General features: G+C 41.3%; 1 protein-coding gene across 1 annotated transcript; it reads right to left on the minus strand.

Moving 5' to 3' along the window:
* Positions 1–1,438: 1,438 nt before the first annotated feature.
* Positions 1,439–24,320, minus strand: LOC117768042 (anthrax toxin receptor 1-like). Its single transcript, XM_034596114.1, has 19 exons — positions 24,265–24,320; positions 23,812–24,099; positions 20,728–20,799; positions 20,550–20,621; positions 19,894–19,975; positions 19,710–19,743; positions 18,983–19,062; positions 18,320–18,388; positions 17,720–17,800; positions 16,847–16,907; positions 15,793–15,891; positions 12,418–12,487; positions 12,243–12,321; positions 11,745–11,840; positions 10,137–10,178; positions 9,125–9,220; positions 8,754–8,921; positions 7,925–8,005; positions 1,439–3,370 (listed from the first exon to the last, which is right to left on the minus strand). The coding sequence occupies exons 2-19, from the start codon at positions 23,991–23,993 to the stop codon at positions 2,954–2,956; spliced, it is 1,881 nt and encodes a 626-aa protein (XP_034452005.1). The 5' UTR covers positions 23,994–24,099; positions 24,265–24,320; the 3' UTR covers positions 1,439–2,953.
* Positions 24,321–25,358: the final 1,038 nt, after the last annotated feature.

The following is a 25,358-nucleotide window of genomic DNA, read 5'->3' on the forward strand; positions in this document are numbered from 1 at the left end:
TCACCACAACAATGGCTTCACAAGCAGCTGCGGAGTAATTGCAGACAACAGTCGTGGCTCCCAACAATCTCAGTCTCCATTCTCCAACTGGGGGGAGCATTGTGGGTAATTTTTCATCTATAAAAATTAGTTTCAGATAAATTCCCTCTGAGCAGCAGCAGACCGGTGGTTCACTGAAACCAAAGCAGCACAGCAGCTGCAACCAAGGCGTCCTGAGTGTGAGTGAGTAACCAGGAGCAGGTGTTGGGACCTTAATTGATGCTAATTTATGATGTGAATTTAGTTTTGTGAACGAAATCATGACACGTCAGCCTGTAGCACACCAGTGTGCTCCCATGTGTAGATGCATTTTTTGTCTTTGCCACACATCAGCCACTCTTTTTATTTTTCCATAGCAAGAGTGCCATGGTTTATTTACTTTTTTTTTTTGCATCTAAAGCATAACCTGTATTAAAGCGACTGAGTTTTCTCGAGGTCGTGGTATTTCTTATCATGCAGACTTACTTTGCACACATGGAAAAGCACCGGTGCATGAATTCTCTGAGAAATCAGCTAAATGTTGATAACTGTCCTACTTTTGCAGTTTTGCACCCCCTGACCTGGATCCACCCGAACTTTAATCGGTTCTTTCCTGACTCATATTGCATCCTTCCACCAAGTTTCATGGAAATCTCTGTTGCTTTTGAGTAATCTTACTTACAAACAACTTGGCGGAGGTAACCAGGAGATTGTATTGAAGACACATTTTAGTTGAGCCAGTGTAGATTCTTCAGAATTTGTCCCCAAATTGTGCCGCCAACGATTAGCAGCAGCTCAAAGTCTCTGCAGCCACACCAGATTTCCTGAGGATTAGATGGTGTCTAATATTTTCCAAGGTGTATCTCACCCTGTTCATGGATGTGACATAATGCAACATACAGTATGAACATCTGGAATCAGTTTTTTTTTTTTTTTCTCTCCCACATCATAGGGAGGGAGCTGTGTGCTGTGTGCTCTCTGTATTCATCTGCCCTCCACTGTGTGAACCCAGTGACCCCAGCAGCAAAACCAGTTCTCTGACTTAGTGTTCCACTGAGCATGGAATAAAACATGGATTTAATTTGAAAGTTACAGAACATCTTGATATCTTAACAAACTGTGGAATATGTTTTTGGGAGACTGAAGGAAAGACGAGAGTAAACCTATAAAGTCTTAACAGGTTTCTGATGAAAGCTTAGGGAACAAACTCCGGCTCAGAGGTTGTTTTCACGTGGTTTTTGAAGAAAATACAGAAGAACAGAGTCCACTTTTATACACTTAAGATTGTTTACAGACATGGGTGTCTACATACTGTATCCACGGAGAGTTGCATACTGTCTTTCTGATTGTGATTGCTTTGCATTCTGCTGCGAGTCCTCTGATCATCACAGAGCAGCTTCATATCAATCTGAACTTCATGTGACCCGTGGAACAGAACACTTTTATTGTGATCCATGCTGCGAGGATGTTGTGCAAAGAAATTTGAGGAAACTGGCAACTGACTCTCTCTAGTCATGAATACATACAGTACATTAGTCTCTCTTTCTGACACACACACACACACACACACACACACACAGATCTGAACACACATGGTTATTGTATCAAAATTATTATTTACATAAAAAACAGCTTTCGTAAGAGTCTGTGGCTGGATGAGCAAAACAATGTGCAAAGTTTTTCCCTGATTCTGACACGTTTTTGTCCACATCTTGATCGACAGAGCATACGCTGCTAACTATAGCTGTGATTGTGGTCATATCAGTTATACAGGTGCATCTCAAACAATTAGCATATTGTGGAAAAGTAATTTTTTTAAGGGAAACTTTAATATATTCTGGATTCATTACACATAAAGTGAAATATTGTAATTGAAAATATTTCCAGCTTGTTTTAATTTGGATGATTATGTCTAACAGCTCAAAGTATTTCAGTATTTCCTAAGATCAATCAATAAAGGATTTAAATTCAGCCAATACTTGGCAGGGCCTCCTTCATCAAGAGTTATTGCATCAATGTGGCGTGGCATCTGAAAACAGGACTTTGGACCACTGACCAAGAGATACACAGTATTTATGGTAATTTACTCAAACTCAAAATTAAATATTGTAATATTTTGAGATGCACCTGTATAGTTGTAAGGTGCAAGTATCTGAATCCCATTTTATTGTTTACTCCTATGTGCACATTAGGCTGGTTTATTAGGTTATGGAAGTCAAAAGTTGCAAGGAGCTCAGATCAGTTACGTTTCAATATGTTTACTTAAAAGCAAGAATTGTTTCTCCAACATCAAAAATTTTAACTTGAAAAAGTTGGTCTATTTACTTAAAAAAAGTCAAACTAAAGATCTTTATATGATGTATAAAACTAGGCAGAAATGTTATCAAAAGAACAAACATACTGACTCAAACACGATGGCATGCAGTTGCTCAACCTTCTAAAACAGAAAAACAGGGACTTTCAGATTCCTCTTATCTCTTATTAGAAAAGATGGAAACGTTACACATATTTTAGTGTCATGATCATTTTGAAAACAACTTTGCTCCTTGTTGAGCAGCTGATTTGGATTCATCCAATCTTGTGAGCTCATGGTGAAGGCATCAGGGCCTGAACAGCCCACAGGGCCATGGAGGCAAATGTTTTTCAGCCGGCCCGCATGACCTCATTCATAGGGAACGTCTCTGTAATTCAAGCGTCAGAGCAATTGCACTGTTGTGCTAGATGTGTACAACATTCACTGTAGACAAATAGCAGAAAAAAAGTCCTCGCTGCTCCTCTTCACAAGGCAGAAAGGCCACAGTCCGCTGAGCGTGGCACAAGTGTCCACATGTCCTGGCCTCCAGGTAATCAATGATGGTCATGTGCTGATTGCTGGTGGGACACTGTGTTGCCTTTTTCAAACTTGTGGGATTCTCTCCCATCCCATGCTGGAGCTTTACTGCCCAGGGCGCGGCGGACGGCGTGCAGGGGGAGGGGCTCGACCAGGAGGAGGTCCCTGTGGAGGAGGAGGCAAGGAGCCCGTTGGGGAGGCAGGAGGTGAAGGGGTCGTTGAGGCCGCAGACGGCGCTGGTGTGGGCATGTTGGTCGGAGGAAGAGCCCGGTTGGGAGGTGGCGTGTAGGGGGGAGGAGTGATGGGAGGAGAGGGGTTGGGGGAGGTGGGAGGAGGTGTTGGAGGCAAGGATATAAGGGTGCAGGAGGAGAAAGACGGAGATGATGGAGGGCTGCTGGGGGTCGGTGGGAGGGTGCCCTGCGGCGGCGGTGGACTCTGGCTCGGGGGGTTGTAGATGGGAGATGAGTGGTGGCTGTAGCGAGGAGGGGGAGACTTCATGCGGGTGAAGTTCATGCATTTGCCCTGAAATTTAAAAAACACACCAGATTTCAGAGGAACATTCAACAACAAAAATTGTTATAAGAAGAACATGTTGTGTGCAACATAAGTGGAGCATCTGGTTTAAGGGCAAAGATTTGAACACCCTCATTCACTCCTCCCTAATGTTAACTCTTCACTGTATAATGAGCACCAAATCTAGATTTTTGACACTTGGGAACCAGCGTCACTTTGCACACTGGCCCTGTAGTTCTTCAAAACAGAGAGTTTTTGTGTTGTATTGTTGGCAGAAAGTTCTTTCGTTCCATTGTGGGGATTTCTTAGGGCACTGCATAGTGAACTAGAAGGGCGCTCAATTCAATTCAATTTTATTTGTATAGCGCCAAATCATAATATACATTATCTCAAGGCACTTTTCATACTCCTTAAAATGATAGAGAAACCCAACAGTTCCCACAATGAGCAGCACTTTGGTGACTGTGGACAGAAAAACTCCCTCAATAACTGGAAGTAACCTCTAGCAGCACCAGACTCAGTGTGGGCGGCCATCTGCCTCGACCGGACGTATGTGACTCAGAGAGCACATACTGTACGTCCACCAACAGTCCCCTCATCGCCCACATTTTCCATCAGGATCCATGAATTATTCCCTGAGAAATCAAGGAAAATGTTAAGAAGCACCCGATACCACAATGTTAAAGAAAGTGGAAAAGGAAATTCCCGTTGCCCTCTGATCCAGATCCACAAAGTTTTGTGATTCATGAAGCTGAAACTGATTTTTCTTTAAGACACTCAGTGCACACAATGTACCCTACAACACAGCAGCTGACTTTATCAGGGACTTTATCCAACATGCTAACCGTAGGCTATCCGTTTACAGACACCAAAACATGAGTGAGAAATATGTGACAGCCTAAATGCAAGGGGTCATAATAGTATTTATTTTGTCCACTGATTTGAAAAGAAAAGGAGAAGCTTTTTTCAAACAAGAAGTTAAACGAGTTTTGTTTATTTGTGCCTTCAGTTCACTTATGTGATAAACCTTTGTTTAATTTTGTCAGTTTTTAGGCTCAATATGTTACAGAGAGAGTGATAGAGAACCAATGTTGGGTGAAATCCCGAATAAAGTTGATATGAAATGTTTACAGGTATATTTATGAAATGTCCAAGTTGTCATTATAATAACTTCATGTAGTAGATTAACTGTTGTGATTGTTTCTGGGTGGCCGGGGTCTTTCTGTGTGGAGTTTGCATGTTCTTCTCGTGTCTGTGTGGCTTCTTCTCCAGGTACTCCGGCTTCCTCCCACAGTCCAAAGACATGTAGGTTGGGATTATATTAAGTGAAGACTCTAAATTGACCGTAGGTGTGAGTGTGAATGTTTTTTTTTGTCTTTGTATGTTGGCTCTGCGTTAAACTGGCGACCTGGCCAGGGTGTACATGCCTCTCGCCCAATGTCAGCTGTGATTAGGTCCAGCCCGACCCTTACAGGATAAACAGTATAGATAATGGATGGATAGATTGTTTCTCATAATGTAAAGAAACTATATGTGCTGCTTGCTTGAAGAGGTCTGCTTGTCTAAATCATATTTCTTGGACAAAACCCATACTTTTCTTGCTCTGACAGCTGAATTAGTCTAAGATATAAAAACGTCCCTCGCTGCTTGCTGTTACAAATCAGACAGACTGATGACTGGAGCAGACGTTTGTGTGCCTCCCACTTACTGAAGCCTCATCCATTGTCAGCACAGATCTGCACGACAGCACTTTACTGTCAACAGACCTCAGCCTGCACACGCTATAATTCTCAATCACCACTTTATGGGCAATTATAGGGAATTTATGGGCGTTATGGACCATGTACTGTAAATGCTCTGCTCAAATGAACAAGTTAACCTGCCATCACTCTGTGATCCAAACCAAAGTGAGGTCATGCAAGGGAGACGATCATATTCCAGAAACAAGTTACACCCCTGGACAGCCGCACCGAGGGGATCAGGGAGGGGCAGTGAACTGATAAGGAGTGAAAACCCTGCTCGTGTTACCACCAGGGCAAAATGACCTCCAGGGAAAATGATGCATGTTAAACAGTCGACAAGGATGGAACAAATAAACAGAACCTGTATTTTTATTCCTTAAGTATGAGCGACAGTGAAGTGTATCGTAGTTATTCTTAAAATCAGTCAGACCTAAGAGAACATGTGTGATAACAAAATGTTGGAATATGTCTAATGTTGAGTTACTAACTTGCTGCTGTTCCCTGTGTTTGATCCCTTTAGTCTTTTACTGGCTCAGGAACATATGAGTTGTTACAGGAACCTGACTTAAGTTTCTCTCAGGCACCAGTTAGTGGGCTCAACTGACCTCTTCCCCCCCACCGCTGCATTCATTTAGAGGAAGTTATAAAAGCGAGGTTTTGACGAGAGACTCCTAATTGCAACCAGAACATGCTTGTTTACTGCAAATCATCAAGGATACTTGACCCAAGCCTTTTTTCCCCAGTGCACTAATGAAGAGCTTTATAGTGAGGAGGATTCACTCCTACACTTCTAATTACAGAGCAGTGCATCAGCAACACTTACTGTACTGGGAATAAAGCGAGGAACGTGACCCTGGGAATTTAACTCCAGTGCTGGTGACTGTTACTTCACTAACATGGACCAGTCCACCTTCGATATTGCTTCATCTGAGGTGTAGCTTCCCATGCATATTGTTATATTGTCGGTACATCCTGGAAGCAAGATTAACTGGCCATTATATAAATTTACCAAAGCTTAAGTTGTATAGCAACTCAAGTTTTGAATTCATGTGCAAGTCATTTTTCATCTTCTTCTCACCTAAACTTCCTCTTTCCTTCTCACCTCTGAGACTTTCTCACATCGGTGTATTGACATTTACTTCTTCTCCCGCTCGCTCCCGGGTCTCAAACTTTGCTCACAGTGGAAAAGGTCAGCACTGTTTTTTCAGTCACTGAAGTGCGTTTGAAGGATCTCACAGTCTCTGTGGAGAGCTTTGTTCTCTGTCTCTATAGTTCTGCAGCGGATCAGTAGAGAGTCTCAGTGTGTTGCATTAACGTCTCATTGTTTAGACACTGGGCCTGGTTGTTTCTGTGGTAAACTCCACTCTGTTGTTGCGAGCTGTGAGGGGCTTTCTGGAGGCGTTCATTGGTCTCAAGTGTGAAAGGCTGTAGAAAGGCATTCAATTTATCTTTCAACACATACAGTAGCTAAAGGTGATTAAAACAATGTGTTTTATTTTATTTTGCAAAACTAAAGATTCAATTGCAGCATAGAGGAAGGAGTATATTTTCTTTAAGCTAATGAGGAGTTACCCCTCGTGATGCATCAGGTGACCTTACATATGTGTAAGTGGTCTATATTTTATGTAGAACTATTACAGTCTTGTTGACCGCTCAAAAAACACATTCACCCATTCACGCACACATTCATACAAACAGTGCTTTTTTTTCTCATCACACACCAATCAGGGGAAATTTGGGGGTCAGTATCTAGCCCAAGGAAACAAAATGTGGACTGGAGGAGCCAGGGATCGAACCACCATCCCTGTTGTTGATGGATTACCCTCTCTACCTCCTGAGCCACAGCCTTGATGTTTGTTGAAATAGACTATTCAAAGTCTGGCCCCAGTGATATGAGGTTTTGTCTTGTAACACATGGATCAATAGTACTCTTTATATATCCGTAATAATATCTATGGAGACAAAAAAAAAAATGTCATCCTCTTAAATTGTGTGCATGAAAAAAAAACATATTTTCTTTGGCAATTTTAAGAGCTCCATTATGTCCAGAATTAGCATATTACACATTGTTTTACTTTTGTGAATGAGAGCGGTTGTAATGCTTGTCTTTGGTGCAATGTTATCCAAACTGCAGTCAACCCACATAACGATCTTCTCCGTCGCTGTTTTATCAACTGAAGCACTCACTCAGTACTCTGAAGCCCTTCACAGTACACATCACTTTCAACCATTCACACACACATTCTGGATTTTATGTCATTTTTAAACATTTGTCGGTGATAGATATTAATAAAGAGTAAAAATAACATAAGTGGAAGAGTGTTTCCAGCTCTCTGATAGTTAGATCATGTTTAACTGAAGTGGTCGTACTCTGGAACTGCAGGGGAATTGGCTTTATTTTTTTTACATTTGATGCCATGTTTGAATTGTTTGCGTATTTAAACTGTAAAAAACCCATATTGTCCATCTTCAGATTCATTCTGCCAGCTTGTTACATACTGTATCACTTCCCTCCACTCCCAATCTGGACTTTGGATAAAATACATTTTTCCTTTTCATGATGACTTCACCAGCCGTCGTTAGATTGGTGAGAGCTGTAGCCAGACACTGCAGTTTCAATCCCAGCTCCCTGCAGGTTTTCCCATGAGCCTCTCTGTGCACAACTTATTACTCACAGCTGGTCTATATACTCAGCATTGTCAGATGCAAACAAATCTACAATCTGACAAATGCTAATGCACAACCAAGGCCTTATGTCATTTAAGATCAAATACAGGCTGAATAATGGTGCATGAGTTCATCTGTGAAGTGTTTGTCTTACCTTGTCACCTGGATGAGGCCTCATTACTGACACACGGTCGTAGCCTTTCCTCAAAAGTACCCACAATGCATCCAGTTTGCTCTGTGGGAAGACAGAGAAGACAAAATCATCCGTTTAGTATTTTCTCCCACACTGTGCACCAAACTCCAGCTGCATTCCAAATGAACAGTATTATCCCCATTCCTACAGTCGTTTCAAAGTGAAATCATTTCAGCTGTTTGTGAACTGGCTCTTCATACTTTTGAACACAGCAAATACATTGAGGATAAGGGCAGAAAATGCAGCTGTTTTCCCTCACTAAACAAAAGTGCTGGGTGTGCAGCGCTGCTCCCTGGAGGTCAGTCTAACAGGAGTCTGGTTTCTATTAGCGATCCCCCCACTGACTGGGAAGGCTTCGGAACAACTCCTTTAACCCCGTGCTGGCCCTGGAGGACGGGTCCTGTGTGCCAGTAGTTACCAAAGCGTTATTACCTTAACACATCTCATGCTACTTTCAACAACATTTTAATAATGCCATTACTCATATGTCCACAGCCAGATTAACATGGAGTAATTTGCAACAGATGTACTTTTACAGTAGGCCGACACATGCTAACAGCTGGAAAAAAACATAATGTCTCAGCAAAGCTATTAAACAATCGTAAATGCTTTTATAAACTAAACATAAGCTGAGCTTTATGTCTCTCAAATCCTCCATTTGTTTTGTATGTCATACACATGAAACTCATAACGTCTATATGTTTGCCATTCTTAGTTGTTGTCAGCGCTGAGACTTGAAAGAGCATCTGCAGACCAAACGCACTCCTCCTGCAGCTACTCGCTCTGGTACCTTGATTGGCGAGTACCACTTGCGTGGCCCCGGGGGTTTATGCATGCCATTGTTGAGAATCCGTGTGGAGGGCAGCTCGTACTCCTGCTCGGGCATCTTCACTTTGGCATTTTTGGCCTTTTCCAGCTTTGCTCCTTCTTCTGTGGAGCCTTTCTCACCCCAGCGTACCTGAGGATAGAGAGGAAATGATGACACTTGCACAGTCTACACTTAATGTTTCAAATGTGGAAAAAGATGGTTCTGCATACGTGCAGTTAAATTGAGAGCTGCTGTTGTGCTCCATAATTAGAGATGCCTTTTAGAGCAGCCTTAATGACCTAAGCAGTTTACTTTAAAGGTTCCCCCTTTCTAATTAAGTCATCAGATCTCACCTCCATCCTTTTGATCCCACCTACTCCTCTTCCTCCGTAGTAGGAAGCATCCACAGTCGGCCACTTCTTCTTGGGGGTATCAGAGTCCTCATCATCCTATGGGACAGGGGCAGGACGTAGGTTTTATTGTGATATATCATCTAAAAGGCTTACCACCTACAGCTAACAAGCTTTTGTGGTTAATGTACACATGCCCAATAATCACCTAGGAGCTAACTCCTAATGGTAGATGCCTTCTCATTTGTCACCATGCGGCTCATTTGAGGTAATACTCTGTCTGCTCTCCCCATTCTGTCCCCTCTGAGCCTGTCATATTAGAGGAAATTACAAAGCCCACTGGGCAAAGTTTGTGATGTTTCAGCTCTTTTATACACCCTCTAAGATTCATAATCTATTAGGATGTCTTACACAGGAAACCATAATGAAGTCTGAAAGTTGTCTTTGAGGCCGTGGCTGCCACTGGAGTCTGGTTTTTAAACAAATTCTCCAGTTAAACATATTTTTCAGTTTAACTCTGGTAAATAAATACAGACTGATATGTCACGCAGTTGCATGCAAGCTTTGGGCAACTGTACCTTATTTATTTGGATTTGGTTATCAAAATCATGTGAAACAATGTTATTGGCAAAATTTTGACTTTTTCCACAAAGGTCTGACCAGCTCCAGCTCCAGCTCCAGAAACCATGAATAAAAATCTGGATTACAAAACGGTGGTGTTTAAACTGGACATGGAGGTGCAGAAAACAACAGTAAAAGTCAGGATTTCATTATTATTCTACGAGGGCGTTAACTCACATCACAAATGATGAACTGCTAATTGAGTGAAATCTGCGTTTCATGCCAGGGAGTGAGTGAATGACGCAGCGTGGTTACTGGGGTTCGAATTGCCAGAGTAAACTCAGCAATTACACAAACTAAACATTTTCAGCTGTCTGAATATTAAATGATGAGTTGTTTTCCTTTCTTTTTGAGTCATAAGAAAGAGATCAAGCGGAGACGGAGCAGCTCTCACCGAACTCTCCTCTTCAAGTGGAGGTGGGGGTTCGTGGATGATCTGTGGGGGGAGGGGACATGCATGAGAGGAGAAAGAAGGAACGTGTTGTTACACATGGGAAGATGACAAAAGTCACACACTCGTTTATCATCGGCGTTTTAAAGCAAAGTCTTCTCTGTGTGCAACACGATGGTTACACAACACATGGCTGAGGAATTGGATCTTTTTTTTTTTTTTCAACACTGACCTAGAAATCTGCAATCCAGATTGTTTGGCCTGAGGTTGTTGATTAGGAGAAAGGAGGAGTAACAGGCTCATAAAAACTGCTCTTATTTTCTGTATAAAGGATTGATACTTTTTGTTTATCCTAGTATGTGTTTTTTACTTTTTATCCATCTACTTTTACCATTTTTCCGAGTGTGTCGTACAGCATCAGCCTTGCAGGATTGCACACAGACAGAATGTAGTTTTAAGCATGTAGAGTTTAGTCTGTCTTTCACCATCCACTTGGTCTCTTTCGCCCGTATATAAGTCACCATATGAGCTGTCAGTGTTTCTTTTTCCAACACGGTTTCTTCTACACTTAATGCACTTAGCAAATTAAGGAATCCTGATTCTTATTTGGGATTTTCCTCCATGTGTCTCCAATCCTGGAACACGAAACGATTCGCTGTGGTAACCTAGCATCGCTTTTCCTAAACAGACTTACTTGCACAGAGTTGAGTTTGCAAAGAAACGGACATGAACAGAAAAAAAAAAGTAAAGGGAGGGAAGGCCATGTTGTAAAAGCTGACATCTTTCTCTGGCACCTCTCAGCTCTATGCTGTTTCCAGCTCTGGAAACATTGGACTGGATTTTGAAGAGACACCCCACTTTTAATTTGAAAGGAGAAATACAGATTTTGACAGAAGGCAACATGAGTAACAAGAGAGTTTGTTGAGATATAGTGATGTTGGCAGTTTGACCACATGGCACAGTGTGTTCTTATATTTCCTCTTGTTACTGTATGCAAAGCAAATGATTGTCATACAAATATTTTTCATAACACTTTATTCCTGGAGAGCTATCTTGCTTCTAAAAACCACCATAGTAACAAAGATATTAACCCAAAACATTCAGCCTATGTGGGTTTTTGTTTCCATGTCACTAGTTGGAAACTTAGAGCTATTACTGGTGGAAGAATTGACTAAGTCTTCCAGTGCATATACTGAGGCTGTATTGAGAGGTGAGACTCAGAGGTCACCTGCTGTGACCTTTAGAAACACTGATTGTTTAAACAGCAGAATAATTACTTAAACACACATTCACCCAGTGGCCTTGACCTCCTCCTCTGGACTAAATTCAGCTGCAGGGATCCAAAGGAGCCAGATGCCCTTGTTGACTCATGACTAACCTTCTCACCATGAGAGTGTTGTTAAGGTTAATAATATGCCTTGGGGGGCGTTAGCCAGACAAGACAGACCTGGAAAAGACATTTCTGCCTGTTGCATTGTCCACAAGCAACATTGCTGCCTTCCAGGCCTGTTTCAGACCATCTAGAGTTTGAAGAAGCTAGTTAGACCAGTAGCCATCTGTAAAGCAGCATGTGTGCATCTTATTTTTGCATTAGTATTTGAGAAAACTCACCACAGTGCAGCAAAGAGGCCAGAACCACCAGAGAAGAGCCAAGATCAGGAGCAGCATCAGGATGAGCAGGGCGATGGCCAGGATGGTCCCATCAGACTGTAACAGAGACAGACACGTCAACTTCCACAGTCTGAATAAGTAGAGCACTAAATCCATGTCAACCACTTCTCTGGGCTCGATGCGTCATGTAGGAAAGAGGCTCTTCTGATCTTATGTAGCCTTTTCAAAGCTTGTTACACCAAAGACAATGACTGCTTGTGCTGAAAAACCTCAAATAATTTGCATCCATCATTTAGACAAGTGTTTACTAAGTTCACTGTTTTGACTGATCCTTCTTGGGCAATGTCAGCTGGGATTAGTGCCAGGCCCACTGTATGTATGGATGGATGTTTTGATTGGTTTTATGTGTGTTTTCTATCATTATTGCTATGCAATGTACCATGACCTCATAATATTCCAGTTTCAAAGCTAAATGCTAGTAAAGTGAATTGTACTCACACATCCCACAGTGGTTATTGTGACTGAGCTGGAGATGAAACTGAGACCCTCGTTCATACTGACGTAAAGATTTGCTACCCTGAAAAAGAAAAATGTTCCTGCTGTCATTTACTGGGGTCTTTAAAAACAGAGCAGATGAAATCTCTCATTCATTTGAATAAAATCTAGGACTTACATCCCCTCATCTTGAAGCACTGGTGCAGGGCAGAGAAGATATGTGTCTTCCACAATCAAAGGCTTCACCACTAGAGCACATGGGGGAAAGGGATCATAAAAACCAGCACAAGAATCAGTCAAGTATTCCAGTCTTGTCTTGTGGTCATGGTCAGTGGTAAAGTCACTAACATACAAAGCTCGCAAAGCAGGAGTTTTACTCACAAGTCATGACCCGAGTCACCTTTCAGATTATATCATTATTTAGCCTGATTACAGAAAGATTTCTCTACTGACTGATTAGCGCCACATTACTTCATTTTAATTCAATAAAAGAAGGGAGTACATATCCTTCACTCAAATAAAAAAAAGGGTTAGAGAAGAGAGTTTCTTCAAAAACTGTGCTTTGTTGTCTGCTGAGCGAGGACATATGTATTCCCCTCAGAGTCATCACTACAAGCTGTTTCACCGCAGCTTTTGTTTTTCAGGCAAAATGTAGATCCTTGTCCAGTTGGCTTTTTAAGAAAGTGGCTCCAACGAGTGTCGTCACACCAGGCCTGTCTGTTTATCCTGGCGAGGGGAGAGCATACCCCAGGACTGAGGAAATCAATACACGCAGTCGCACAGTAGGTAACGACTGGTCTTTCCTAAAAACACCATGCAGCACAGTGGTGCGGTGTACAAATAAAAATATGCAACCACCTCGCACTCAGAATGGCCTTACAACATTAAAACAACAGGAAAAAGAATGAAGACAAAAAACTACAGCAAAGTCAAACATTTCAACAGTCTTCAGATTTCCACTGAAGTGTTGGTAGGTTGGAAGTTGCTAGGTTTGACTGTGGTGCCCTGCAGAGTTCAACTTTGAATTGTTTCTAAAGCTGGCATTAATCTTAAGAAAGACCAAAAGATGGGACTTATTGTTGGCAAGCTCAAGACAGTATACAGTCAGACAGACAGTTGTATATTTGACTTCTTGAAGAAATGCAACTTATCAGACTCAATATATAGGTCAGCCATTTTATTTTAGGAAATACACTTAATAGCTGATTTGCGGAGAGATGGATGAGAAGATCAATGTCTCGTGTGTAGGGTAAAATACTATGCTAGCTAGCTAGCTTAGCATAAAGACTCGGAACAAAGAGAAATAGCAAGCACTTGGCTCTGTTTTTAGTAACATAAATCAGGATGAGTTTTGGTTTTAAGGGTTGTTTGCCATTTTCATAATCCGTCTTTAGACATGACCTGGCCACGGAGTTTATCCGCAGTTTGCCTTTCACGAATGCACACGGCAGCGGGAGATTCTCTGCACCGATGCGTTCACAACAGCAACAAATCCTCTGCATTATTCAGGCGAGAAATATGATAATTTTAAGCTCCTGGTACGATACTTCAACACTTCCCATCTGGCAACGCTGCAGAGACAGGAAGCGACGTATTGACTCTGCTGCAGAGATCATGTGATTTTCTTTGCAACACACAGATGCCGTCAGCAGCTCACCACAAACTCTCTTGACATCATCGTCTGTCATGCATTAGAAGTGACATCCACTCGCTCGCAGTGAATCCAGCTGGGGATCCCCTGCTGTCTTCTCACATCAAATTCTCTTCTTCTTTGTTTGGTTTATTGGTGGGTGGCCACTAACATCAAGGTGCATTACATCAAATTCTCCTGAATTTCTACAGACTCTATACTTAATTTGACTCCTGGGACTCTTGCTGCCACTGTGATGTTTCCAGTTAACCATTGAAAATTCCAGCAAGTAGAACCACAACTGTCCATTACATACCCTGTTTTTTTAATAGATTAAACCGACACAATGCAACATGTCAATTAGTGGGTTTTGAAAGCTTTCATCAAAGGCAAGCTAAGTTTCCCCATCCTTACGGTCTTTATGCTAAGCTAAGTCAAGCTAACCAGCTGCAAGCAGGAACTTCATACAGACATTAGAGGAGGATGGATGTTCTCATCTAAATCTTGGCAACCAACTGAAAAAGCACATATGCCAGAATGTCTATTCCTTATGTCTTGTCTCTTTATTTACATTGTTCAGTGTTGTCCACTGCAACAAAACAATGGACAGCTCAGAACAGGACCTGCCAAAACCCAGCACGCCTCACTCTATTTTCTGCTTCTCTTTCCTGGCAACACAAATTCAAACACCAATTCATCTGCTCGGCACATGATAGTTACATATTGCTGCTGCTGTCTTTCTTTCCTTTCCACCATTTCACCATATTTGCAAAGTATGCTTAGGGCTGGAGCGAGTCAACGAGGGCAAGTGAAGATGTAGCCTATATATAGTTTTTTCTGATAGACTATCTACCCCATGTTTATCTGCAGCTGAGCTAACCATGGCCGAATTGTTTTCATTTAAAGTTTACCCCTGATGTGACGTAAACAAGTTCCAGAGAATTGAGAATTGGGTGTAAACAATCTGGAGACGTGGATGAATCTGGAGGAGGAGAATAAGTGTAATGGAGCTGACTTAAGGAGATCATTTTACTCAAATTGTTTCCACGTCCACGGTTCGTCTGCAGGAAGTTGTGTGATGTGTCATGCAGAAATAAGAATCATCCACAGGGATTGTTTAAGTTTGTTGAATTCTAAAAATAATCGACTTTTGCTTTGTTTGAAGAATTTGATTTAAAGAGCAAGATGCCCAGAACCAAATTACCCATTATTAAAGGGAAGGCTCTCTGGGAAACTAATAAAACTAACATAAATATACTGTTCTGTATAGCCTGCTGTGTATGCAGTATATGCATGGATTAGGCTACAAAAACAAATTAATGCAACATCTTATTGCAACATCTTAATAAACCACAACGTAAAGGAGAGTTGACAGAAGTGATGAACAGACAAAAACTTAATGATGATTAAGTAATGAATTCCAAATTTGAATAACTGAGAAAAGAGGATGCACTAACATGAGGTTGAAAAAGAAACATGTCTATTCATCAGAGGAGCAGACGTGGGTTAGTGCCTCGAGTCTGGTGAATAGCTTGCTTTGAAATTTAACCAGCACCTCCTGCAGCTTCTGCAGTGTGCACTGGAGGAAGTGGTTTTAACAACTATTACAGTAAGACCACTAGTAAGTGTTGTGGGGAAACTGTCTGTATCCCTGAGGCCTTTTCATTCCGTCTGCCTCATGTGTGGTTCTGTCTCTGGCTGTTTTCCAGGTTGTAAAATTGCACAGTGCGTTGTTTAAAGTAAAAACAGCTATGATACCAGTAACACCAGCATAGATGCTTTTTGGATCAAAGGGGACTCCAGCTGAGGGGCTCACTTGGTGTTTGACGAGCAAGACGCTCAATTACGCGTAATTCTGATTACGTGTATTCCAGCTGCTTTTATTGCTAATGAACTGGTTTGAGTTAGATGGTGTTCACTCACTTTTGGTGAGGGTGTCGTTGATTCGGAAGCTGCACAGGACTTTATCAACATTTCGGGCGTGGAGGAATCCATTTCCTCTCACCACCACCTGGAAGGTCTCTGGGTGAGGAGAAGAGAACAACTGAAAATAAGGTTTTTTTTTTTTTTTATACTTTTTGTTCCAAAGCAGTACCCAAACTCTTCATTATCCAATATGGAACACTCACTCAACTACTACAATTTCCTTGTCAATATAATAACTGTCGGAAATACTTTGAATACTTGATGTGTGGTATGACGCTGCAGTTTCTCTGAGACTAAAACCACAAACCCAGCACATGGCAAACTGACACTGGAAAACAAGGATATAATTTGTGTCAAAGTGCTGAAGCTGATATTGACACACAGTCTGGGTTAAATGATTGTGGACTATGGATTGTAAATACAGATGGACGACACATCTCCACGTCCTCCTACTCTCCAGAAATGAAGCCAAAATATCCAGGATCTATCAGCTGCTGTCTTGTGCTGAAGACGTGATTTGGAGCCAGAGTCTATGCAGTAGCAATCAGTGGGTGGAACCGCAGTGGAGGTGCCACTCGTAGATGCGGTCGACCAATTGAGAGTGAGTCTCAGCTGTCAATCATGATGTTTCACCTATTTTTCCAACATCAAATCGCTAATTAAAACCAAACTTACTGGAAAAATAAGCACTTGAACAAACTCCAGTGTGATAAGAACTAACAAAAATGAGAGAAAGCATCTTTGAGTCTGGTCTGGTCCATATCGTCTAACATTAAGGCAGCAGGGTTTATGACCTATGCTTCAGCCAACCACCAGGGGGAAATCAAAATGCTTTGGCTTCACTTTTGGCTATCGTGTGGACTCTCTTTATTAACAATCTATGCTTTGGACTTTTAAGACACCGTGTGTATTTCCTTCATAGGACCTGACACTACAGCCTGTTGTGCTTTCTTATGAGGAGTTTTTATGAGTTATTCTTATGCTGAAGATTATTAGTCTTATTACATTTTTGAGCATCCTAAGGAGAATGGAGGGGAAGAAAACCTCTTACCTCCTGCACAGATGCTGGAGGGCTCTGCTGCCAGAATCTCAATACATGACTTCTTCAGGATCTGAGGAGACGAAGGGAAGGAATTCACAGAGTTCATCAGAGCAGCAGCAGGCCCCTGGCTTTGTAGTGTCCTTTAACTCTCCAACATTTGTTCTGCTTTAACACAATGTGAAGATAATATTTTGATCCTGGTATTCAGTGTAGTGCCCATGTCTTTTGTATTGCAGTATGTATTCTCCTCTTGACAGAATGACTGGTTATAAACAGTTCTGGGTCTTTAATGGGCATATTCACAAACCTTTTGTCTATTGGTCTGAAGTTTCCATTTATTCTCAGTTGTGTTCTGCAGATGTGTCTGTACTCAATGCTCTCTAGGAACAAACCCACTATAACTCTAAGAAGATGACAGATTCATGCCTCACAGTCTCATTCATAAACTTAGTTAATCTGCTCCAGGTGACAGTCAGCTCAGTCAGCTGTCTGACCTTTAACTCCTCAACAAACCTTGTATCCCAGTTACAACTACTCCTGCATGACAAACAGTTATATATTATATAACAAAAGTTTAAGTAAACACCACTGAGGTTGGTCTGAAAAGGTACAGCACACGTTCTGATCATGTTTGGCTGAGTCGTGTTGATCAATAGCAAAGTCACAGTAACAGCAGGTTTTCCTGGAATTCTGTGCCTGACCAGGCTCCATGGATGGAATAAGTTATCATGCTTTAAACCTATTTAGTCTTGTTTGCTGCGAGCTATTCAATCAGTGAGTGTGCTAAAGGAGAAGTGAATACAGACAGTTATATTAGGCTGTTTATCAGTCCTGATTGCAGTTGGTGTTGTTTGAGTTAGTTAGTTGAAGTTAAATCCTTACCGAATCAATGACCCCTTGCAAAGCCTCGAATCCGTCATTTACAGGAAAGACATGGTCCTTACTATCAGCAATCTTTGCCAGCTACAGAGGAAACAAGTCAACACAGTGAACCTTACACTTCTTCATCCAAGACGTTTTTTTTCATTCATTGTTTTCGGAAATTGTCTGATCATAGCAGAATCAGTGGGAGGATACTTGATTATGGGGCAGTACATATGGAAGTTATTAACAAAATGAAACAATTTCCTTTTTTATTAGAAGACAAACTAAAACTATTTTGACACAAAGTAGAAGAAAAAAAGATATCTAGACCAACTCTGCAATGATCAGGCTGAAATTACTTGGATAAAAGCTTCAAAAACATTTGTAACACATATCATGTCCTTACATTAACTTTAGTTTTCTTCTAGGACCAGAGTTGGCAGTCTGAACTAACTTGTATAAACAATTTAAACTAATACAAAACAATACAATCTTTGTAATCTAAAGCAATTTACAGCTACTTGAAAAATTGGTTTTGAATTACAAAGCTTTAAATTGATAATCTTGTTATCCATAATGCTTCCTGAAACCCAGATGTCATCAGACACATCAACACACCTGTGTCTCATTGAAGTCCTTCACCCCCACGCAGTAAACTGAGGCCCCCAGACTTCGGGAACGGTTGGCCTATCAGATACACACACAGATTCACAGCAAAAACAGGAAGAAGCTCAACACCTGGGTTCAATTACACCTCTCCATTTCACAACATCGTCCAAAACATGGTGAAAATAGACTTGTGTGGGTTGGACCTCTGAAAAGATTTTATAAGAAGTTGAGTAACACCATATTTCATCTGAAAAATATTATTCAGATCTCATGTGGAATAGAAATGTCACACAGATGCATGAAAACCAAAAACAGCAAACTCAGTAGACACTGAATGACAATAAGGCATCCCACAGCATTTCGGGCTGGGGTGAAAGCTTCCTTGTGAGGGCACTCAAAGCTGTTCTCAGGTTTTCTAAAGCCTTCACCTGAAGAGTCTGGATGATCTGAGGTGCAAATAAATCATTACATCCCAGTGCAGACGAGGACGACTGTGCTCACATGTATAAATCTGACAGACGTTTTGACCCCGTTTTTCCAGACTAAAGGAGGAGGATCAAAGTGCTGGTGTGTAGGGTGGCAGTGTTTGATGTGGTCCGTCACGTGCACAGTCACATATTTCACCTGGTTCTAATTTGTAAGACCCATTTAACCTCTCTGTAGCTCTCTCACCTCTCTCTCAGCGTAATAGAAAAGATCCTCGTGCAGCTCTCCATCTGTCAGAGCGATGACAACGCTGGCAGTGCGATAACCTGCACACAGAAAGAATTCGGTCAATGCTGCTCTCATAGCGTTTCCTCCTATTATGCTTTGCAAATAAATAGGCAGCAGTATAAAGGCTCCCTGAATTACTTCTCTAACGGTCTAATTCATTGTAATCTGTATCACACAATTAGTTATTATCCCAGAAAAACACACCAGAACTCCCAATTAGAAGTAAGTACTCATTCTGTGCTTTTATTCAGGTTGGTTTGTGACATTTTAAAACTATATTATGTTGACTCACAACTCCACTACACCACACACTGTCAATTTGAGTAGGTTCACCTGTTTAATCTGATTCTATCAATTACAACTGTTCTGCCATAAAGTCAACTTTTATGATGCCTATAATATTCAGTTTTTGTTGACACTATCATGGAGCTATTATTAAAATATATGATTTAGCATTGAACTCATTAACTCAGTTTCATTTATTTCATTCATTTCAGTGTAATCCAAATACCAAACAGAACAATACACTTACACACATTCAAAATTACCAGCCCCCTTTCATATAAATGACATAAACACAGATGGTCACAAATAAGTTCATACAGTTAGATTTCTTAAATCGAATCAACTTTGACCAACATTTTAAATCATTGTTCACAGAAGAGAAGAATTGTCCAAACCTTACCTTCAGTGTTTCCATAGTATATCTGCTCACTGGCCTGTGAAAAAGATAAGCCGGAATGAAACAGTGGACTATTTATCTGGTAGCATGCAGTGAGTGAATGAGTCATTTAGTGCTCAGGACCGGGGGGTGTTATTAGTTTGGAGATATTCTGGAGATAAAGCTCAGAGCTGCAACGGCCGCTCACCCTCAAGATGCCCTCATGCATGAAGGTGTCTCCCCCTGGAAGGACCCCCTGCAGCTCCTCCAGACCTTTGCGAATGCGTTCCCTGAGCAGAAAAAACAGATCACAACCTAATACACATTTCTGACAATATACAATCTAATGGAAAATATTGATTATGTAGGATGATTTTCAGAACATACTTCTGACTAAAACTAGACGCTGCAAGGCGGGGTAAGAGAATAACAGTTTCCATAAGAGCAGCAATTTGGAGGAAATACCGGCAATGTGTAACAGATGAAAAAATTGAAACAGCCCTGGTGTGTATTGGCTTGAGAAACTGTCACGCAGCTAGACAGGAAATGAGTCCTTTGTAGAATAAGATGTGAGGAAAGCAGTGAAAAGATTATGTGGCTGTAGAGACACTCTGCTGGGGAAAGACTAGGTATATAAGCTGCCCACAATGTGTCAAAAACCACATGATGAAAGAGCCGTCCAGACCTTTGACACTATCATCAGATCACGGCGAGGGAAAGTATGTCTGGAATCTCTTGATCATAAAAAAAACGCAGACAATCTGTGTGTGACCTGTGTCCAAATCTGGTATTACGCTCATTCCTTTTAGATGGACGACAGAGAAGCAGAGGATTGAAATTAATTTTGAGGGGATCTGCACCCACCTGTCTTCTGTCAGGCTCATTAAAATCTGTCCGTCAGTGGAAAACACGATGAAGGACATCCGCAACTGTGGACTGGGGGCAAGGAGAAGAGGGGAATGCACTCTGTTAAATCAATAATCAGTTCTTGTTGTATCCTTTCCCAAAGTTGCTTTATGACACAACCAGGATTTTTTGTTACCTTATGAATTTATGAGCTAGATGTTCAACAAAGTGGTAGATTTCTGTCCAGTGGTTCTGCACACTCCCAGATCTGAGAGAGAAGAGAAAAGACAAATTGAATGTGAGGATCCGATCAAACACTTGTTAAGTTGTCAAGTTAACAACAGACCATGGACTGTTTTTGAGACATTGGACCCATGGCACAGACATCTACGAGCACCCCAACCCCTCTTGCATTGTGGCAAGTCAACCAAGACAAAGAGAGACAAATGATGCACCACTATGTAGTGGTTTTCTGGATTTGTCTTCACTTTATAGTCACTTTATGCAACTTTCTAGCCCCACTCTTTTTATTTATTTATTTGTATTTCAACCATAGACTGTATATAAAGTTGGACGACATGACCAACTTAAAAGTGAAGCCAAATCATCTTGATTGCCCCCTGGTGACAAGCCGCAGTAAGGGTCATAAACCCTGCCTCCTCCCTGTTAGTGAATGGGACATGGACCAAACTTACAAAGTCAAAGAAAATTTCAAATACATTTTTCTCAAAGATGGTTTCTGTCACTTAGGTAGTTTATATCACACTGATGCATGTTCATATTTGAATGTGGGTTACACAAATAACATTTTATTAGTTGATTTTTCCTGTAGGTTTGGTTAAACACAGGGTGAAACGTCATAATTTGACAGCTGATACTGACTCGAGTTGGTCGAGCATATCAGGGGCACCTTACAACCATATATCTGAGCTTTAGTGGGAGGAAGCGGAGATGCATTGTCCACCTTTCTATGCAATCTATGATATTACATTTTTTCTCATGTTGCATCTCTTTGTTATCATTTTGCATCCCATTGTAGTTGTTTTGTGTCGTCCCCTGACCATTCAGTGATCCACCCAGGAAACAGCCTCTGAAGGGAGCAGTTGAAGAGAAAAACCTGCAGAAGGCGTTCTGCATGAGTAAATGCTCATGCAACACAGCTGGTTGACCCTGAGAAGTAGCAATTACATCGTACTCCTCAGATTTCTGTTAACATCTTCATAATGCACCTGCAATTCTGTTTCTTCTTAATTATGTGAATTATTATCATTGTAGTCAGATGAACGAATCCTCATTAGGGTTTCATGCAACCAGGTCGGTGTGGATGTTGATCATCTTGCTCACTACCTCCTCTTTGTTAATGAACTCAGAACAGAGCTGTTGGGACTCACATTTTCCCCTGTGATGTTTTTGTTGGACTTTCTAACAACGGCCAAAAAGTCCTCTCTGCTCTGTTGTCGTAAGGAAGTAAAAATAAATAGATATAGTAGGAGTAGCTTTTTTAGTATAGATATATTTCCTTTCATCTAATTATCTTCTTATAAATATCAAAACTAGAGTATATAGTAGTGTGTATCAGTATTGAGGCTTTTCAAAATGTCTTTCAATCACCAAATCCTCCTGAAACATTTCTTTAAAAATCTATTTTTCCATTGTTACCATGACACAACAGTCTAGCCAACGGACTGAAACACTGGAACATCTGGACCTAATGGAGTGAGGGCAGCACAGACATGGAGAAGTGAGGTCAGGCCGATACTCCGAGAGGACATTGAGTGCAGGTGGAGGACATCACTGTTCAGAAGCAAGCTACGTTGCGGCCTGGAGAAATTATTTTAAAAAGGCACAGCTAAAAAGAGTGATTTTGTTATTTCAACGGTAAATGCTGTCAGGTCACACATGCAAAATAAATCGGTGTCGTTAAAACAAGGTTCTCCCTAACAATCACTCTCTGTTACACACAATTGCCTTATTTCCCCTCAGAGGAACAGCAGAGTGCCTGGAGTTGGCACTGACATGTACTGTAGGACAACTGGAAAATCCATCAGTGTCATGGGGGGGGGGCTATAAACAGAGGAGCAACAAGGAGAGAGGGAGAATGCAAACTGAAATACAACCAAGTCCATCCTCTAGATAAGGAAATCTGGAGTTGGATGATAAATTTACTGTTGACCTAGTTGGCAAAATATTTTGGCTCGTAGCGAACCAATCTTGCAAAAAAAAAAAGAGCATTACATAAGGTAAGTGTTCTGCTACAATCCAAAAGCAACAGTGTGGGTAAGTTCATTGTTAGTGCCAAGGAGGCAATGCATATATTAGCTGACAGTATAAAGTGCTTCCCCTTCAAGTCCCTGTCAAGTAAACTCAGGTAAACACTTTTCATGTGAGACACTCACCATTTTGGGAACTGATTTTACTGTTTAGAGCATGAAGCATGAAAATAAAAGTTTTCCTTACGAATGCATTGTTCATTAAACTCCAAATCACACCAAACCGAAACTCATCCAATCTCATCTAAAATGTTATTATTGTGATCATGTAAATGGTCAAATGTGACAGCTTTGATCAGGTGCCCATGTTGCACGACTGACAGGAAACAGGAATCACCAAAAAAACTATGTTAGATAAACATGGACAGTTTCTAAATAAAAGTATCCAGATGACTAAATGGGCAGGCCAAACCTCCGGTGTCCACCTTCAGATGCACAGACTAAAAGTTAGAGAAGATGAGGAAACAATGATTCAGAAATGCATGCATTTGAAATAAAAGCCACCCACATGGTGACAGTTTTTTTTTAAAGAGGAGCAACACCAAACACAGCAATCAGCAACCTTGTATATAATCTGTGCAGCAGACCACCACACATATATCCCCAGTGGACACATACCATGCTGAAATCTAGATCAGAGCTTTTGCCACTTTCCTGCTCAACATGAACCCAGAGGATGTAATGATAACAGAAAAGGTGATGACATCACCAAAAGGTTTTGCAGACTTTTGCATAACTTTCACTTAAAGAAGCAGGAGACAAACATAAAGTGACGCATATTTACTTTATGCATTAATGTGCTCTCATAAGAATACATCATTTTTAAGGCAAGCAGTAGATACAGGTTGATGGAATATTCAATTCAGGTTCAGTCACTGCAGGAGGTCAAATTTACAGATTCAAAAATAATTCATCTTTCTTATTAAACCCAGTGGTTTTCATATATTTTAACATCCTCTTAATCCATCCCATCTAACTGTGTCAGATCATGTGTGTCAGACTATACTCACTTGTCCAAAACAAAGTAGAGGTCGAAGCCTCCATAGCACGAGGACGACCCAGCCTGCCTTCTTGCCTGGTCTGGTCCAGCATTTCCAGCAGTGAGCACAACTAATGCAGCACCCAGCACCACTGGAAACCAGGAGTTTCTACTCCAGCACCAAGGCATTATTCCAGCTGAAGAAAATCTCATACCGATGAGGTGATGAACTAAACCAGCTTAAATTAAAATAAAATAAAAACTTGGTAGGAGAAGTTGGTCCTTCCTGCAGGTTCAATTCTCCACAAGCGCCTTCAGCATGGAAAAGGAAAAGCAGTAATCCAGAGGAGAGCAGTAACTCACAGGTAGACGTGGAGGAGAGAGAGGAAGCATGAGTGTTGAGGGTCTCACTGTTGTTGTTGTTGAGGCTGTCTCATCACTGGGTCCTGCTCAGCACGCACAAAGCTCCACAACCTCCTCCAGCTCCTGCTGCTTTTGTTAATGATACAGATATGCAACCGGGATCCTAGAGGTCTAACAACTCTAAGTCTCTTTTCACAAGTCTCCTTGTACTCACAGGTCTCTCTCTCTCTCTCTCTCTCTCTCTCTCTCTCTCTCTCTCTCTCTCTCTCTCTCTCTCTCTCTCTCTCTCTCACACACACACTGTAGGCTAATGAAGACAATACAGTGGAAACACCACAATCCACTGGCTTGAGCTGCCTCCTAGTGGTAATTCATGGCTGGTGACTGTTTTTGTACAATGACACACAGACTTAATAACTGGGTTTTTCTGTATTTAGTCATATTTAGGCTGTTGTAATGTCTTGGATTACATTATAGTGACGGGTGCTCCTGAAGTTTCCATCACACCCCTATGAATACACATGTGGAACTGAATATCAGAAATACAGGAGGCAGGATAACTCTCACTCTTTAGCTCCTTCAAAGTGCCCCATGTGATATATATCATCCCATTTAGATTTACATGCATCAACAGCCATTCACACCTTGATTCGGGAGACCCCCAAAAACTCATTCAATGACCTGCATGTTTATTTAATCCATTTCTTCTCCCTACACATGCCCACCATGTGAGGTTTGAGTTTACTGCCTATTTGCAAATGGCATCATACAAACATGCCAAAAGATGGTTACAAAAAAATATACAAGCTAATTGCTAAACTAAGAAGGGTATAGTACTGTAATTGTCCGCATTTCTGCCAGATAGGTGCATTTCGCTAAGAGTACCTGTGCCTTAGCTGCTAACATGGCTGTTAAGTGTAGGTTAATTCAAATGTGCAGAACTCCTCCATGCTGCCTGCTGGCTTCTCCTTTTATTCACCATGAGACAATCAAGTTTACAATCAAGTTTTAGCTTTGATGAAATTCCAGCTTTTCGTGTGTGTGTGTGTGACACCTCGTTCTTGCTCCTCCCGCCTCCTCTTCCACGCACCATCCACCATCATCATCACTCACTCACTCACTCACCTGCTGTCTGTGGTGAAGTGTAAGAATCAGAGCAACAGATATTTTGAGGTAAGTGTCTCTAGTATTTGTCGGTCTACAAAAAATTGTAAA

This window comes from Hippoglossus hippoglossus, chromosome 9 (genome assembly GCF_009819705.1).
Source record: "Hippoglossus hippoglossus isolate fHipHip1 chromosome 9, fHipHip1.pri, whole genome shotgun sequence".
NCBI lineage: Eukaryota > Metazoa > Chordata > Actinopteri > Pleuronectiformes > Pleuronectidae > Hippoglossus > Hippoglossus hippoglossus.

What these genes read in the sequence shown, in the direction of transcription:
- LOC117768042 (XM_034596114.1), bottom strand. Translation starts at nt 23,993, where the DNA reads ATGAGATTTTCTTCAGCTGGAATAATGCCTTGGTGCTGGAGTAGAAAC. An exon ending in ATGAGCCTGACAGAAGACAG is followed by an intron (nt 19,976 to 20,549) that starts GTGGGTGCAGAT and finishes TTTTCTGCTCAG; the next exon opens with GGAACGCATTCGCAAAGGTC. An exon ending in TGCATGAGGGCATCTTGAGG is followed by an intron (nt 19,744 to 19,893) that starts GTGAGCGGCCGT and finishes TCTTTTTCACAG; the next exon opens with GCCAGTGAGCAGATATACTA.